The following is a 17,504-nucleotide window of genomic DNA, read 5'->3' on the forward strand; positions in this document are numbered from 1 at the left end:
GGTACCGGCGCGGGGAGGCGGGCGCAGCGGAGCCGCCGCGTTTCTCTCGGCGCTGCCATTGCAGTCCGGCCCGGCCCGGTAAGCGATGGGGGCGAGAAGCTGCGGGGGGCAATGCTGGGGCCGAGGGGCACCGGGCGGGGGGGTGGAGGGGGGGGGGGGGGGGGGGGGGGGGTACCCGGATACCGAACCGCTGCCCCCCGGGCCCTGGCATGGATGGAGGCGGGGAGGGAGGAGGAGACTGAAAGGCCTTACCGGAACGCAAGGAATAATTTGTAAAGATATGCTTAAAAAACTGTCGTTAATTTTCCTTCCAATTAAAAAAAAAAAGATAATAAAATCAGGGCACGGAGAGGAGGAGAGCGGTGATGCCGCTCTGCTATGCGAAGGATGCGGTCATTTTGCTGGAGCAGGTTTTTGGGGAGGGATATACGGATGAGGAGGGAGGGTGGGGGTGGCCTCAGCACCCCGAGCCCATCCTCTGGAGGGGGCTGAGGCCGGGTGCGCTCGTGACATCTGCGTCGGGCTGGGGGTGGGGTGGCAGTGGGGTCGGCTCTCCAAGCTCGTGGCCCGGAGCCGCGCCGTGCAGCTGCAAGTGGGTCAGAGATGGGTGTTTTGTGAACCGGCGCTGTACAAATAATGATCTCATTTCTGCTGCCTATAAATAAATGAAGGTGAAAGGGCACATTTCCTACTTGCAGCCCTCCAGAGACTGGATTAAGGCAGAGCTGGCTGACGGACAGAGATCGTCCCAATACGAATACATCTTAAATTATTACTTCGCTGGGGCCGGCGTCTAAAAGGTCACGCTGCGAAACATACCTCTGAGGAGTCGTAATGTTGGTTATGTCATTGATGACAGTCAATAGTGCTTTCCCGGCTGCTGGGGATGGCAGGGGGGCGGCTGCGAGGGAGATGTTGATTTGCACGGTGCTGGTTTTCCTAACGGCATTAGCACTATGGGCTGGGGCTCCCGGGGTTCTGTTTGTGCTGCTGAAGCCCACTAGAGCCCCCTGGTTTTGCTGTGGGGTCTCCAAATGGCTTTCAGGCAACGATTAGGGTGTGCTTAAATGTGTTTCTTTGCATTTGGGTGTTTGGAGATGTAAATCTCTCGGGCTGCTGGGGAGAAACGGGGAGCTGTGGGTGCAGGGAGTGGTGTGCGGGAGGCAGCCCTGCCTGCCCAGCCCTGCCCGGCACAGGCCCATAACCTTTCTAACTTGAGTTCTGACACACCTGATGAGCAGCACAGTGTGCACGGGGGATTTGTCGGCGTGAAAATGCTCCCTGGCCTTGCACACAGCTGCACGCTGCATCGCTTACCAGCTGGAGCATCACAAGGGCTCTGTGGCCGTAGCCCCCCCCCCCCGTTCCCCTGCACCTCCTGCAGCCCTGCCAGTGCTCATCCCATTCCAGGGATGAGCTGCTGCATCCCCAAAAGCTGCTCTGTGAGAGGCAGAGCTCAGTGCAAATCCTCGCGGTCTCCCTGGGAAACGATGCGAGCTGCTTTCACATCCGTGGGCTCGGGTTTTGTTTTTGAGCTAAATGCAGGTTTCTGATCCCACACACTGCTGTGTGCTGCTGCTGCTGCTGCATTTTGCATGAGGCTTGGGAAAAAAATCACCACGTATACTTGGGGCTGCACCGCTGGGTCTTCTCCGGCCTCCCTGGGGTGCCCCAATGAGCTCGGAAGAGAACAAACATTAATGAGGATTCCAGCCTGGCTATCAGCCACTTGTCCCTGTGGCTGCTGGCCCTGAGGACTGTCATTGACACTTTGTCCTTGCAGCACCCTGCAGCCCCCTCCCATCTCCTGGCCTCTCCGGCACATGTCAGTGCCCGCTCGGGGTGCCTGGACCCCAGCTCCGGGGTGTCTCCCAGCCCTCTCCCAGCAGCCATGGAACGCAGAGGCTGAACCGGTGCTCCTGGTTCAGTATCCCGTGCCCTGCCAGCTACACAGCCTTACCGCTGTCATCATCACAAGGCATTTATCGGACTTGCCTAATGTGAGTTAATTGATGAAGGCAGGAGCCTTGCTTTGCACCGATTGCCACAACTCTTGCAGTCTCGTGCTGAGTAATAGGCGGCAGTCAGAAGGCTGCTGGCTGTTCCCATTTACTTTCACTGTTCAGCCTGAGCCGGCCCTCCAGCAGGCAGCCAAGGGCTCCCAGGCAGCCTACCCTCCATGACACCGGGGTGCCTGGGGCCACGCTTGCTTCTCCCATTATCTCCATCTGTAGCGCACACTTTGATCCCTCTTGGAATGAGTGCCCTGCTGGCACAGCGTTGCACAAAGTTCTACATTTACACAAGCAGGGGAAAGGTTAGTCAGAAGGCACCAATGGTGAATCAGATGGCACCAATGATGAGTTCGGAAGGGGAGCTGGTGCCTTAAATACCCCGAACTGGCTGCTTCCCTTGCTGCAGGTCAGGAGGAAAGCAGCAGAGTGATCCTAACCTCGTTTTCCTCTTTCAACAGTGAGCCCCTACGTCCACAGCGAGCAGGACCTGTGCCAAGAGGAGGAGGAGGGGATCTCTACAGAGTAAGCTGGGCTTTGAATGCCTCTCCCCCTTTGGCTTTGCTTTCCAGGAGTGGTGAAGGCAGAGCTGAGGCAGCAGAACTCCATCCCACTGCATCCCTGTGCTGTCCTTGCTGCTTGTCTTCCTCATGGGCTGCAGCACCTATGCTCTGTGCTTCATTTCTTCCCTGTCTTAGCAGCACAGCTGAAGGCAAACACGTGCTGGCAGGTGGGTCGGACCGTGCTGCCCTGCTGCTGGCACGGGGTGTTCCTGCTGCTCCAAGGACTTGTTTATGGGCAGGGAGCACAGGGAGCAAAGATCTCCCTGCAAAATGATAATGGCACGAATAAGTGTGTCATTCAGGCCTGAGGTAGCAGCTGATGTTTGGCTTTGTTAAGGAGGGGCCTGGTGCAAACATCTGCCCCGTTCCTTGAATTACAGTTACTCCTTTTCTTCTGTGGGGAAGGTGAGAAAGTGCATTTTGCTACAGACTTCTTGTGAACTTTTCACGTTGGCTGCGTTTGTAATGCGATTCAGTATTGCAGCCTCAGTGTGGGAGAGGACATCGCCGCGGTGCTTTGGTTCCTGTTTCACAGCACAGCACGCCAGGCTGGCTGCTAAAGGAAGCAGAAATACATCTGCATGTGCTGACATGGGCAGTTTGGGGCAGAAGGAGGTGCGGCTGAGAGGACACCGGGCACTGGAAGTGTTTTGTTTTATAACCAAGTGTGACAAAAGAGCCAGTGCTGAGGAAACGGGCAAGGCATAGGCTGCTGAGCAGCAGGAATTAAAGGCTGTGTGTGTGGCAGGGTTTAATCCCTTAATGAGGAAAAATAGATCCTTGCTGCTGGCAGTTGGGAAAGCAGAGCAAAGGGCTACAGGCACCTGACCTGGTGCGATACCTGGGGGGACATTGATGGAGGTGATTTGGGAGCTGGGCTGGATCCCGAGAAGGGCAGCAAGCACAAAATGGCTCCTGGGCGTTTGGAGTATGGGGGTGTTTTGGGGCCGTATCAGGAACAGGGATGAATGTGTCTCAGATAAGGGCTGGTGGCCAAAGAGCGCCCTGCCAGGTTCCTTCCATCCCTTCCCAAGACCACTAATAGGCTCTGCTCCCTTGATTAGTCGGTGCCTGTGCAGAGAAGTAATGAGCCTGGAGCCGGGCTCAGGCTGTGGATTCTAGGTCAGCAGCTGTGTGCTGGGGATTTGGGAGCGGGCAGGGCCTGCATGTGAGCTGCAGGGCTGTGAGCACCTCATGGGTGGGCATTGCACCAGATGGGCTGGCCGGGAGCTCTGTGCATCGCCGTGCCTTGGTCTGTGCCCACCTGGAGCTTATTGCCCTTAAGGATACGCACCTGGGGAGGATAACATTGTAATAATGAGTCATACTGAGCTTTAAAAGAGAAAGACACTTTATTGCCCTCCTGACTGCTCTGCTTTGCCTCACACCGTGCCATCTTCCTCTTCTCCTGGCTGCTGAGATTTCATTTAGCCTTGGCTACTTTCTGGTGTTTAACCCCCTGATCCCTTGCTCAATGCACCCAGGTAGGGGCAGGCCGGAGGAGCAGCATGGACCTCGACGTGCTCAACATGTTTGTCATCGCTGGCGGCACCCTGGCCATCCCCATCCTGGCCTTTGTGGCCTCCTTCCTGCTGTGGCCCTCTGCGCTCATCCGCATCTACTACTGGTGAGTGCTCCCCTTTGAAGGCAGGGCTCAGCTTCCAAGGCAGGGCCTGTCCTTGTGCTGCCTCTTACAGAAAGGACTCTCCCCATTCTCCTCCTCTCTTGTGGGTGCAGGGATGGCTTTCCTTACCCACGCGCATCCTGTCCTTCCTGATAGCAGCAGGCAGGTGCTGTGTCCTTCATCCCCATTTGTCCCTGGAAATTAGCAATAAGCATGCTGTCGGCTTTCATTTCTGGGCTTGTAACAGAGGAAAGCTGGAATCGTGCTCCTGCAGGGAGCTGGGCAGCATCTCAGCATCTCACCGGCCTCCCACACGGCTGCTATCACGTGCCGGTGGCAGATGGTGGCTCCTGCAGCCTGGCTCGGGGGTGTTCCCCATCACAGTGACCTCTTGTAAGCGAAGGCTGTTATCCCGCCCTGCCGCTCAGCTGCACAGCGTGATTAAGACTGTCCTTCTAATGGAGCATTTAATAGCAACCCTCTAATCAAAGCATCTGGGAGCTGGTGAGAGGGGAGAGGTAATGCAAACCTCAGCAAACCTACCCAACAGCAGCTGCCCGCTGCGCGTCACGGGGCAAAGCATCACCTCGTGGTGTAGGGGGGCAGACAGAGAAGAGCCCTGAAGGACACTTCAGGGCTGTGAGTGAGAGCAGAGAAGTGGCAGCACGTCCCCAGACACCCCTCCCTTCTCCCATGGCTCACTTCCCTCCTCATCATCACTGAGATGCCACAGCACAGGGACCTGGAGGACCGACCGTGCCTCTCTGTTAGCGCCCACGGGGGCCGGGGGGCACCTGGGGCCATCCCAGCAGGGTCAGCCGCTGCTGCCCGCGGGTTAAGCGGTTTAGCTGTGGCTGCTGAGCCTGTTAACACCTTGCGGGGGATCAGTTCAGCTTTGCGCAGATTATTTTGTCTTCTGCTGAATTGATCCATCGGGATCAGTTGCTAAAAATGTTATCAACTTGCCCATCAGTAGTTTACACCGGTGCCTCTGAGGCGAGCACTCTTAAGGCACTTATTCAGGGAGAAATTGGCCTCTCCTTGTAGGACCCGCGCGCGGCCATGATATCGCTTAAGTCCCACTAACTCCCTCAAAAAAGGGATTATGATAAAAGAGGATTGCACTATGCATAAGCTTTGAGTGGGCAGAGAGCTGGGGCAGCCCAGCACGGTGTTGCTGACCTTGATTCTGTGTCTCATGTAAATTCTGATATTGTGTGTATAGGAAGCACCTTGGCTGCCAGGAGGAGCCCAGCAGTTGTTCTGACTTATGACTGTAGGGGAAATGCAGACAAACCGTACCTATTCCGTGGCCTTCGACTGCACATCACCTGTCTGAAGTGTCACTGATAACCTCTGCCCAGGTCCCCTCTGCATGGTAGTTTTACTGCAGCATCCTTAGCCAGGCTGCAGGCCTGCTCTGGTGGGAGCTGTCTGCTTTCTGAGGAATAGCCCAGTTCTCTGTGTGGTCAGGCTGCTATCATCTGGGTGGGGGACGGTCACCCACAGACTGCTGGTGTGTATCTAAACACATTTTCAAAGACCGCTGAGGTGGCATATGGGAAAAGGGTCCCACTGTGCCCCAGTCTTGCTCCTGCAGTTCTTTTCTCCTTGTTTCCAGGTACTGGCGTCGAGCCCTGGGCATGCAGGTCAGATACGTAAACTATGACGACAACTATCAGTTTTGTTATTCCTATAGAGGAAGACCTGGGTACCGGCCATCTATCCTGATGCTACATGGCTTCTCAGGCCACAAAGACATGTGGCTGTCCATAGTCAAGGTGGGACTCCAGTTCTCCTGTTGCTGCTTAGTGAGTCCATAATCTGGGGCTCAAGAGTGGTGCGGGGGCACATGGGCTATGATGATCATTATAACGTGTTAGGAATACCCTCAGCTCTGTGACTGTTGCTCATTGGATCCTTTTCATCCCTGTGAATGCAAATCTGCCTTCCCGTTGGTATGACCACCCCTTTTTGTTTTGGCAGTTCCTCCCCAAGAACCTGCACTTGGTGTGTGTTGACTTGCCTGGGCATGAGGGCACAACCCGCTCAGCCTTGGACGATTACTCCATTATGGGACAAGCAAAGAGGATCCACCAGGTAAAGCCTCTTGGTGCTTCGCTGCCACTCCTGCTGCATGAGGGATGTAAGGGGTGCTGGTACCCACGCGGCCCCACTCCCTCCCACAGTCCTGCCCAGGCTGCTGGGTCAGTCCGCTGGCCTCAAGGTTTTGGGGTGAATTTCCCTAAGGACACCACTCCTTCGCTTCCTCTGCCCTAACAACGCTCCTTCTGCTCCTGTGCAGTTCGTGGAGTGCATCAAGCTGAACAAGAGGCCCTTCCACCTCGTCGGCACCTCCATGGGTGGGAACGTGGCCGGGGTTTATGCCGCACAGTACCCGGAGGATGTGTGCAGCCTCACTCTGATTTGTCCCGCAGGTGAGTAACACGGGGCAGGCAAAACGTGGAGGAAAGCGAGCAGGAGCTGCTGCAAGAGCCCGGAGCAGTGCTGGTGCTAAAGTAGTCCTTGTGCATCACATAGTGCAAAATTTGTTGAAACAGTTCATACGTATAGTCTGAAATTCCCTGGCAAGGCACAGAGCTCACGGCAGGAGAATTAACAGCCCTGCCCTGATGGCTGCTCTCCAGAGCTTTGGGGTTTGCCCAGCTAGAGCGAGAGCCTGGGGCAGATGGGTGCAGGAGCCCGTGCAGGACGGGGGGCTTCTCCCTGGGGCTGTGCTGCAGCCGTGTTGCACCGCGCTCAGCCCTTCTTCCTCTCCCCAGGGCTGCCGAGCTTCACCGACAGCAAGTTCGTCAAGATGCTCCGGGAGCTGAAGGACTCCGAGCGCACCGACAGGATCCCATTGATCCCCTCCACGCCCGAGGAGATGGCCGACATGCTGAAGCTCTGCTCCTACGTTCGCTTCAAGGTGCCACAGCAGGTGAGGAACCGGGAGAGGGATTTTGGGGCGGCACCCCGGATCTGCCCGGCGGCGCCTTCCCTGTGGGCTTCCCTGCTGCCCTCTGCCAGTGCCGGCTGGAATAGCCCTGCGTGAGGCGCCGGAGTTCCAGCAGCGGGCTGCGAGATAGAAGTGTTTTGCAATCAATATGGCTGTCAGGAAGCACTAAATAAACAAAGCAGGAGGCTATTGTCCGTCCTGAGGGGGGATTGTTTGTTGCTTTTTTAGCAGAAGCTATGGAAATGTTAATCGTGGCGTTGCGAGGCGAGAGGAACTTGGCACGGAGCTCACTATTTAGCCAGGTTTTCCTTAGGAAGTCTGGGATGGGTAGATTGGAGAATAAGGGGGAAAAAAATGTGAAGTCACGCCAAGACCATTTTTTTTGGCAAAAGAATAAAAGGAGGAAGAAAAGCAGAGTCATGGCTGGGACGGCCCGCCTGCCAGCCAGCAGGAAAAATGCAGCCTGGCCTCACAAAAGGCTGAAATAGCTCCTGGTGAACAGCTTGTTACCCAAGTGCTGCTGTGACAGCCAGACGTGCCGTGGGCCAGCCGCTGGTGGGGTGGGCATGGTCCTGGCCCCATACGAGGTACAGCCCCCCAGTATGTCCCTGTTCTTCCCATGCAGATCCTTCAGGGCCTGGTGGACGTCCGCATCCCACACAACGATTTCTACCGAAAATGTAAGCGTGTCCCGCATCCCTGGGCTGCCCCCGTGTGCCCCATGCTGAGAGCCCCAGAGGGCAGTGGGGTGGATGGGTTTAGGGATGCATAGGCAACGGGGCCGCTGCTTTGTCCTCATCCCCCAGCTGGTCCAATGCATACCGATGTCTATGGGGAGGTGGGGTTGAAGGAGAATGCCTCTGTTGCAGTTTGGTGGAGGTGCTGAATGCTACCACCTTTGCAAGGGTGGCCCTTCGTGGCTTGTCCCACCTCCCCTGCCCACAGGCTGGTTCCCCCCCATGTCATGGGGCTGCACACAAAGCATCCTTCTCCGTAGGCTTATTCTCCCCCTGTCCACCCCAGTGTTTTTAGAGATCGTGGATGAGAAGTCCCGGCACTCCCTCCATGAGAACATGAACAAGATCAAAGCACCGACACAGGTCATCTGGGGAAAGCAGGACCAGGTATGTGGCCACCTCTTGGCTTCAGGCTTCTGGGTGCTGCCAGGTCTGACATAATTTGGGAAGAGGAATAAGAGGAAAAAAATGCCAGTAGAGTTGTCCTGGCAACCAGGGAGAGATGTGCTCTTCTGTGTACAGGTGGCAAGGAGAAAGCACCCTCTATGTGGTTACAAGGGGAGGAACAGGGAGATCTGTAGGGTGGGGAAGGGGCAAGGTGCAGGCGTAGGCTGGCACCCAGTGCAGAGCCTGGGGAGATGGTACAGCATGGCCTCAGCCCCCCCCCCCCACCGGCATTGCAAAGGCCATGTCTGCATCCCTGCTCAGCATCTGTGTTGATGCTCAGCATCAGCATTTGTTGGGTTGGCAAATGCAGTGTGCCATGCGGTGCAGTGCTGCGCAGTCTGTTTCTGTGTTGGGCACCAATGGAGCCCTTTTGGCAGGCGTGGTGGGCAGTGTCCTGTGCTGTGGGATTAACAGTGGCTGAGCACTGGAACAGGGAAGCGGTGTAGTCGCTGTCACTGGAGGTGTTTGAGAAACGTGCAGATGTGGCACTGAGGACAGGGCTTGGTGGGCATGGTGGTGATGGGTTGACGGTTGGACTAGATGATCTTAGAGGTCTTTTCCAACCTTAATGACTCTGTGACCTCAACTGGGCCTGCAAAGGCATCTCCAACGGGGTTTCTGCCACGGCCGGTAATGCCCAGTGCTATGGCAGTGACTTTTCTCCCCAACGTCCAGGTCCTGGATGTTTCCGGTGCTGACATCTTAGCAAGTGCCATCCCGGACTGCCACGTGTCCATCCTGGAGAACTGCGGCCACTCGGTGGTGGTGGAGCGGCCACGCAAGACAGCAAACCTCATCCTGGAGTTCCTGGCAATGCTGCACAGCGCGGGCAACAGCAAGAAGCAGGCGTGACGGGGCCGCAGCCGTGCCGAGGCCGCGTCTCGGAGCTGTAACACGTCGAAGCATTGATGAGTTCTCAGGGATTTGTACAAACCGTGGTGGACGTGCCAAAGTCCCTGAGGCAGGCAGAGTCACTGACACACCGACCTATAGCACTGCTGACACAGCGACCCGGGACCTCTGAGCAGCCCATGTAGATGCAGGACCAGGACCCGAACCTTTTCTACTCCTAGGTTACAGTAGAAACGAGCAGAAACCACAACCCGCTAGCCATGCAGTGTGCTGAAGCTCCCGACGCAGCCCACGTTGCCCACGTTGCCGGCACGCAGTTGTGAATGACATCGCCTGGACTCTCCGACAAACGCAGGGGACGGGAGGTGTCCCGGAGCGCGACCGGCCGCCTTCCCAGCCCTGAGCGCCGCGTTGCATGCTGCCGTGCTGTGCCACCCCGCGCTCCGGGCACGGCGCTCCTTCCCTTGTTCGGATGACGAGAGAGAAAGGCGTGGAAGTCGCACGGCTGTGTGTGTGTGTGTGTGTGTGAACGCGTTCACACTTCGGCTGCGCGGATTTCCTCAGATCCCCGAGCAGCTCCTGTGCATGTGTGATGCCTTAACAGCCTGCGAGCAGCCCGCGGGGCGGGGCGGGTGCGGGGCGGGCGCGTCTCGGCTCTTCTCTGCCCCCTCGTGCTGCCGGATGCTCCGATGTAAATACCGCATTTCTTAGTGAATTCCGTGAATTCTGTGAATGGTGACGGTGCCGGAGACGTGGGGAAGAGGGGAACCGGCCGGTGCGTGGCGGCCGCCGTGCCCAGGTACATGTACATACATCTGGAACTCCCCAGTGGTTTCTCTGCTCTTTTTGAGAGAGAAGAAACGTTTGTTCTTTGGGAAAAAAACGAGCAGTTTCCTGCCAGTCGCTTGTTATGGTTTCTACTACAGGGGTTGATTTACAAAAACACCATTTAAAAAACAATCGCTGATAGTTCTGTGTGGTAAAAGCCAGGAGAAATGGTTATGCATCTGTGTGGTTTCTCATATGCCACAGATTGCTGTCTGCAGAGGGTTTCGATGGCAATTAAAATCTAGGAATTTAAAGAACGCTCCATGGGGTGATTTCTTTCCCATGGGATGGATGGGGCCGCGTGGGATGGCAGTGCTGGGGCTCTCTTCTTTCCTCTCACATTGATGTGCATTCCAGGTTTTGCCATGAGGAACCCTTGGTAGTACTGAGAGAGATCGTGATGAGCAGGAAGGTTCCATGCTCACCTCCTCTGAGATAAAGGGTGAAAGTGCTGTTTTTTTCCTTTCTAGGAGGAGGTAGCCCTAAACAGTCAAGAAGCACAATAAAACCCTGAGGGCCAGGCAACTTGAGCTGAGTATTTGCACTTAAAAACTAAACCATGGTAAAAGTATGCCATGGGCACCTCCTGGCTGCAGCTGGACATCGCTGCAGGAGCAGCTCCTGCCTGGCGACAGAACCTCCCAGCCCTGAGCAGCTGACAGCACTGATGGGTACAGAGAGCACCTGGAAGTGAGCACTGACACCTCACCCCTCATTCCCTGCTGGGAGGCAGCAAAGCCCCACTCTGCTGTGTGCCCCTGGGAACCAGAACCCTCACCCCAAGGTGAGGCTGTGGCCCTGGGAAGCGGGCAGTGGGGCTTCCATTGGGGATCTGGTTCAGCTATGGGGAAAGCGGGGTGCTGTGCTGCTGTGGGGCTGAGCAGTGCAGGGTGCCATGTGGGAGCTGCCCCGCAGTCCTTCCCCCACTGTCTGAACCTTCCCCTGACTCACGGCGTTTCACAACCCTCCTGGCAGCAGAACGTGTTTATCTTGGGGAAGCCGGGATGGGAGCACTCAGGGACATAAGATTCTATGACATGTTCCTGCTGCCTGTGTGGGACGGAGCGCCCACAGAGAGGCACGGTGCCCCTCCAGCCCTGTGTGTGCTGCTGCAACCGGCGTGGGGAAGGCAAGGAAGATGTGTTGGGGTCGGCATTTCAGTGGGCTTCGTTGGTTTGGGGTTTCTTTTTTGCACAGCAGACAGCTGTGAGAATGCACTCCTAAGGTGGGGGCAATGCACCGAGCTGCTTCCTAGAAGAGCTCAGTTTGCCCTGCAGAGTAGGACCCGCATGCAGCCTTGACATGCTGCTCTATCGATTTCTTCCTTTCTTCCTTTCTTACTTTTCTGATGTGATTCAGGGAACAGCTGTGTGGGTGCACTGGGTGAGTTGCCACATTGCCTGTAGCACTGCTGGGCTTCATCTTCCTGCACCCTGTGCTGCTCCCACCAGGACAGCGTTTGCTTCCCATCAGTCCTCTTCCTCTAATGCAGAATCAAAAATAAAGATCTATAAGGTCAACGGCACGTGTTTCTGCCAGCTGCTCTTATTCCATGCCAACCTCGGGAGTGACAGAAGTATCACAGCAATGAGGACTCGGGGAGCCCGGGCTCTGCTGGGCGCACTCAGTGGGTGATGCATGGGGCTGGAACAAACCTGCCTGCCGCTGTGCAGCTGCTCGTCCGAACCCGAGAGCAGAATTGTGCCTTCACTGTTGCAGAGCTACCCACTCCCTTCTTTTCCCCCGGAGGAAAGAAGCTCCCTCCTGCAGCTCTGCACGGAGCTCTGATGGAGCCGGGACACGTCGGGCATCCCCTGCGTGTTTCTTCCATCCCAACAAGGAGGGTTGGCGTCCACCTCGTGGGCTGCATTAAGCCGGAGGTCCCCCGGCTTTGCAGTGGTGATACCATTTTTTGCATGATAAAAGCCCCACTGGAGAAACGCAGCTCCTCCTGCTCTCCCCTCGCCCTGCCGCAGTAGGACACGGGGTTGGCACAGCGCAGTCCGTGGGTCCGCGCCTCGGGCGCCGCCACCCCAGCACTTGTGGCGAAGTGACACCAGGTGGCAGCAAGCGACCGCCGCGGGGAGAGAGGTGGCCGCGGTCCTCCCCCGCACCCCTGCAGCAGAGGGTCGTACCCCACGCCATCACCCAGGAGCTGGCGGCTCTCGGGTCAAACTCTCTCCTTCCCGACGTGGAGGTTTAAAACCGACTCGGCTCGGATGGGGGTTCAATCATTCACTTGTTCTGCTGCTACCAGAAGCCCCTCGCTGCTCCTGGGGCGCCTGTGCACGACGGGTGCCGCTGTGCCGAGGGGCAGAAGGCCGAGGGCAGTGCGCGGGGGTGGCACGCAGCACCCGGCAGCGCTGCACGCACAGCCCGAGCGGGGCCCGCCGGGAGCGCCGGGAGCTGCGCGCAGCGATGCGATCCGCAGCCTCTTCCTGTTGTGCAACCGCCGCCAGCGGCCCACTGAATGTTTGGGAGATTTGTCAGGGCTGTTGTGCTTCCAGAGAATGTTTATTTGCTTGTTTCAGGTCTGGCTTTCACAAGCAATGAATTTAAAGAGCACAGGCTGAGGCGGGGCACGAAGCTCGCTCCCCGAGCCCCCTCTACCCGCACTGTGCCCTGCACACAGCCCTGCACTCCTGCTGGCCCCAGGCTGGCCTTGGCACCCACCTTATTTCCATTTTCACTGCTCAACCTTCACGAGATCCTGCCGTTATGTAATAGCTCAGCATGGGATAGGAGGCTGCTTGGCCGGCCCTGCCCACGTGGGGGGCCCATGGCTTTGTGCAGACCCCCAGGCCCTGTGTGGCACACTCTGTGCTCCCACACCTGCCCCTTCCATGCCTCCTCCAGCCCCATTTTTGGCTCGATCCCCTCCTGGAGCATTCCCTGGTGCAGCTCAGGATGGGAGCAGGGTGTGCCAGCAGAGTTGGGGTCCGTGGCGCAGCCGTGATCACAGAGTGTGAGTGCCAGCACCGAGTGCTAAGGGCAACAGTGCCAGCGTGCTCTAGCCATGTGTTACGCTCCAGTTTTGTTGCTACTGGGGTTTTGCAGCTTTGTGATACAGGGCGCCTCAAGCCCCAGCACCCCGAGCAGAAACCTTTGCGTGGCTCCTTTTTCCCTGAAATAAGGAGCACGGAGTCTTGTTGATAAGCAGTGCTGTAAATCGAAAGTTGAACAGCCACCAGGAGCTCTGCAGGAAGGTGTCCGGGTGTCCCAGACAGAATGTGGCACCAGCTGGGATGGGATGTGCCACAGCCGTGTGGTCAGAGCACTCTGTGCGCCAGCCAGGACTGCTGTTCTTCGTGGGCACCCCTTCTAAGCATCAGGAGCAATGGGATTTTTACAGCTGTTCTTGGGGAATGAGGGTTCATCTGAGATTTAATCACACCAGGTCATTCTCCTGTGGCCATGACTGCGGTCACAGTGTGTCCCCCATCGCTGCCAGCTCTGTGTCTCTGGGCTCCACACCGCTCCCATTCTTTCTGAAAACAATGTGCTTGCATAACGTGCCCGAAGGTTAATTACCATCAGAGTGTCCCTCCTGATGGTTCCTGCAAGTGTGCTCCAAGAGGGGATGGTAGAATCATAGAGCTGGCAGGCAAGCCATGGCAGCACAGCCTTGAGTTGAGACCAAAGGCCAGCTGGGTGCTCCCAAAGCAATGTAGCTGTCGTTGGCTGGACTGGCTGGCACTGCTTTTTTGGCAACGTTGCCCAGCAGTTCCTTTTGGGGAGATCTATTCTCAGCTGCTTGCCTCTCTACCTGGCCCTGGCCACATGGGCTGACGTTTCCCAAAGTAAGTTGCAGAGGTCCAACAAAGGGAAAGCAGCAGAACCTGGTGGCATCATGCTCCCCTGAGAGCATGGATTTGGGATCCGTAGGAAGGCACCAGGCTCATCCTGTGAGGTTTGATGCCAGGAAGGGCTGTGAGCAGGGGCTGCAGGGGGAGGATGTAGGGGCTCTTCTGGGTGTCCCCCACTGGACAGCCACTCCAAACCTCACTGAGCTGGGGGCTCTCTGGGGTGGGAAGGATGCTCCCCCTGGTTTCATTCCCTTGCAAAACAGCTACCAAAAAAAGTCTGGGTAAATAATACCCCGTGTGCACTTGCTGAGTCAGAGCCTCAGGTCATCACCTGAACCCCCCACACTGTTTGGGCTGCAGAACCCTGCATGGGTCTGACATGACCCAGTGTCATCCTGCCCATGCTCTGGCCTCATGCTGCCATGCCGTGCCATGCTGCATGCTTAGTGACTGTCCCCTGGTTCTCTGCTTCCCCGGCTCCCAGCCCTGGTTTGGAGGTTGAGCACGGGGTGGGCAGTATGCTCAGGAAATGGGAATGTGATCCAACGCCTGTTCCCCACAGGTTAAATGGAGTTACTGTACCTGCTAATCCCTTGGCTCAGCTGCCGGGAAAAGCCCAGCTGGGACAAGTCCTGGATTTTACAACCCTGTGTATGTACTGGAAATGGGCTGTGTGCCCCCACTGTGCCCACACCTCCTGCCCCAGTGCTGGGCGAGCCACGACTCATGCCCACAGCTCCACATGGCTGTGGTGGCTGTGGCTCCCGCTGATCCAGGCTGCTTCTTATGGGAATGCCCCAGCACAGGGCTGTTTGAGGGCTCAGGGACACGTGTGGCCCTAGCAGAGGTGCCAACAAGGCTGGCAGCCCAGGGTGTCCCGGTGTCCTGCCCTGGGCCCTGGCCAGAGCCCTTGAGTTAGCTCCTCTGGGCACTAAAATTAGTGACAACATCAAAGCAAGGGGGGGAAAAAAAAGAGAGGGAGAGTCTTTGTTTACTTTAATCAAAAATAATTTGTGGCAACGCATCTTCTTCCAAAGCAAACAGAGCAGGAGCCTGCCCGTGCTAATTTGGGAAGCTGGAAGGGAGTGAAATGAAAGCAGACCTGGGACAAGGAAATGAGCAGTCTGCAGGGCGAAAATAGAGCAGCAGAGCTGGGCAGCCCGGCTTTCTCACCTGGGGGGAATGCAGGCTGATAGCATCTCCAATGATACGATGCGATTCTTCCCCCTGCGGGGATGTCTTTAATTGGAAAATTAGGCTGAGGAGAGACATTCTACCACACCAAGTGGCTGCAGCAGCCCTGACTCAGGGTGATGCGGCGTTCCCCACCCAAACGTGGGGCAAAACTAATGCCCGTGGCCCTGAAGCACTGCCGGGGCCGGGCTGCTGACTGCAGGCTCCTGGATTATTTTTACCTCCATTTTATTTGCCATTTTTCTGGCGTTAGCTGGGCCCTGCAAGGACTTCGGGCCACCTCTCTTATGTTAATTCCCACTGGCACGTTATAATCTATTAATTAGGTAACAGGCACCGTGGGTGAAGTTTGGGTTTCAGCAAGATGTCAAGAGCAGGTCAGGCTCGCAGCTCATCCCCAGCCTGGCTGCTCCCCACTGCTGGAGCTCTGGGGTGGGGGCAGGTGCATTTTGCTGGAGCTGCCTGGGGTCGCAGATGCACAGCCAGTGCTGCAGGGGCTGGTGGACAGGGGGAGGTCCCCGGCAAGAGGGCTCTGGGGGCCCTGGGCACCCAACTACTGCATTAATTCTTTGATGTCCTTATAATTTATTTTTGCAGCCAAGTTGTTTTCGTGATAAAATGGAAATGTTTCCCATGGGCAGCTTTGAAATGAAAAGCTGGGCGAGGAGGCTAAATTTAGCCCCCTGGAGCCACTGGTGCTGGAGCTGCTGGGTCTGTGCTCACAGGGGGGATGGGGTGCACAGCCCTGGGGGACCCCCACTGCCTCTGAGGCCTCTCTGTGCTGGAGCCCGGGGGCTGGTTGCAGGGCTGAGCTCAGAGATGAGCTTGGCTGTGCCTCACTTGGGGTAGAGGTGTCCCCTTCTCCCTCCGTCTGCTGGAAGTGACACTGCTGGGAACACGCAAGCCACCCTTCCATATGAAACAATAGTCTCATTAGCAGGAAAGTTCAGCCTTGCCTGCCCTATTGACTCATCGCCTTCCCTTTCATCTTCTCTCAGAAGTAGCTCATTATATGCACTATAAATAGGATTTTCTCCTGATTACCGTTACCCAGCTATCACCATTCCCCTCCCAGGCGTGACGCCAGCAGCGGGCCCCCTGGCAGGGATTCCAATGGCAGTGGGTGGGTGGGTTTATCTGGGACCACCTCCTCTTTGCCTTATTTTGTGTGACTTTGTGCCTCCGACTGCATGTCCCTGCGTAGCCCCTTCCTGCTGCTTGCCCACAGCGCTAACCCAGCATCCCCAGCCAGAGTCCCCAGTGCCACCCAGGGCAGTGGCACACTCTTGGTGGCCTTGCAGGGACACCGCGCTGGGATGGCCACCCTATATGCGGTCCCAATGGCTGTCCAAGAGGAGTGGGGGATGAAGGGGTGCCGAGAGGAATGCCAGTGCCCTATTATAGGACTATAAAGGCTGGAAAGTCCACTAAGATCATCTAGTCCAACCATCAACTCATCACCACCATACCACCAGACCATGTCACTCAGTGTGACATCTGCCCTTTTCCTGAGCACCTCCAGGGGCAGTGGCTCTACCACCTCGCTGGGCAGCCCGTACCAGTGCCTCACCACTCTTTTTGAGGAGAAATTTTTCCTATCTTCAGCACAAGTCTCCAATGGGTTTGAGCACTGGGTGACATTGGCACGTTTTCAGGGCCAGGAAGAACAATGATCTCCATTTAGTGTTATCTGCTCTGTCACAGGGACCATTGTGACTCTGGCATTCCTTGGCAGCCATTTGGGTGGCTAATTACCCTCCCTCTTAATTAAGTGGGTAATTGCTGAGGGGTGGAGGCTGCAGAGAAAAGAGTTTGGGTGTGGAACTGCTTCCACATCCAGCAGCCCTTGCCCATGAACCCATGGATTTGTATTTGTCAGTATTTGGCATGGTTTAGTGGGCATAGCGGTGACGAGTTGGCGGTTGGTCGTGATGATCTTAGTGGTCTTTTCCAACCTTAATGATTCTATGATAATGGTTTCAAAGTCAGGACTGAGATGCTGGAAACTGCTCTGGCAAGGAGGAGCCCATCGCTCAGGGACGAGCCAGCTGCACTCACACCGTGACAGCCCCAGCACCTGCTGAGCAGCACACAGCTCATCCCCACGCGATGACGGCAGTACCGGATAATGACAACCATAACCATAACAATAATAATCCTTCCCAGCTATCAGCAGAGGAGCTTTGCGTGCTCCACAGCCAGGCAGGAGCTGAGCCTCGTGGCTCCCTGCAGCGTGATGCCAACCCGCCTGAGAGGGGGGAACCGGCTGGGAGGGCTTCGCAGGCTTCTTCATTAACCTTGGCCCAGATAGTTGGCTTCAATAATCCCTGCATAGCTTGTCCAGATCAGGGCAGCATCTGCCTCATCTCTGAGATGAGAAAATCATCAGGAATATTTTTTCCAATACCCTCCCCAATGCCGTGACCCTGTTGGGACCGAGGAGGGGACAGCAGCACTTGCTCTGTGCCAGGCAGAGCTGTCA

General features: G+C 56.5%; 1 protein-coding gene across 2 annotated transcripts; it reads left to right on the forward strand.

The window, feature by feature from the left end:
• Positions 1–10,276, forward strand: ABHD6 (abhydrolase domain containing 6). Of its 2 annotated transcripts, none has more exons than XM_414352.8 (10): positions 1–78; positions 2,474–2,537; positions 4,060–4,202; positions 5,821–5,980; positions 6,186–6,299; positions 6,505–6,637; positions 6,983–7,140; positions 7,784–7,838; positions 8,182–8,282; positions 9,018–10,276. In XM_414352.8, the coding sequence occupies exons 3-10, from the start codon at positions 4,084–4,086 to the stop codon at positions 9,192–9,194; spliced, it is 1,017 nt and encodes a 338-aa protein (XP_414352.1). In that variant the 5' UTR covers positions 1–78; positions 2,474–2,537; positions 4,060–4,083; the 3' UTR covers positions 9,195–10,276. The 2 variants fall into 2 exon arrangements, with proteins under 2 accessions (XP_414352.1, XP_040502705.1); XM_040646771.1 differs by lacking the exon at positions 1–78 and adding an exon at positions 256–410.
• Positions 10,277–17,504: the final 7,228 nt, after the last annotated feature.

This window comes from Gallus gallus, chromosome 12 (genome assembly GCF_016699485.2).
Source record: "Gallus gallus isolate bGalGal1 chromosome 12, bGalGal1.mat.broiler.GRCg7b, whole genome shotgun sequence".
In the NCBI taxonomy this organism is placed as follows: Eukaryota; Metazoa; Chordata; class Aves; order Galliformes; family Phasianidae; genus Gallus; species Gallus gallus.

Bases quoted from the DNA above. Each gene is read 5' to 3' on its own strand.
- ABHD6 (XM_040646771.1), top strand. From the start codon at position 379: ATGCGAAGGATGCGGTCATTTTGCTGGAGCAG. The intron at 6,638-6,982 runs GTGAGTAACACG...TCCTCTCCCCAG, and splicing joins CACTCTGATTTGTCCCGCAG to GGCTGCCGAGCTTCACCGAC. The intron at 7,141-7,783 runs GTGAGGAACCGG...CTTCCCATGCAG, and splicing joins GCTTCAAGGTGCCACAGCAG to ATCCTTCAGGGCCTGGTGGA.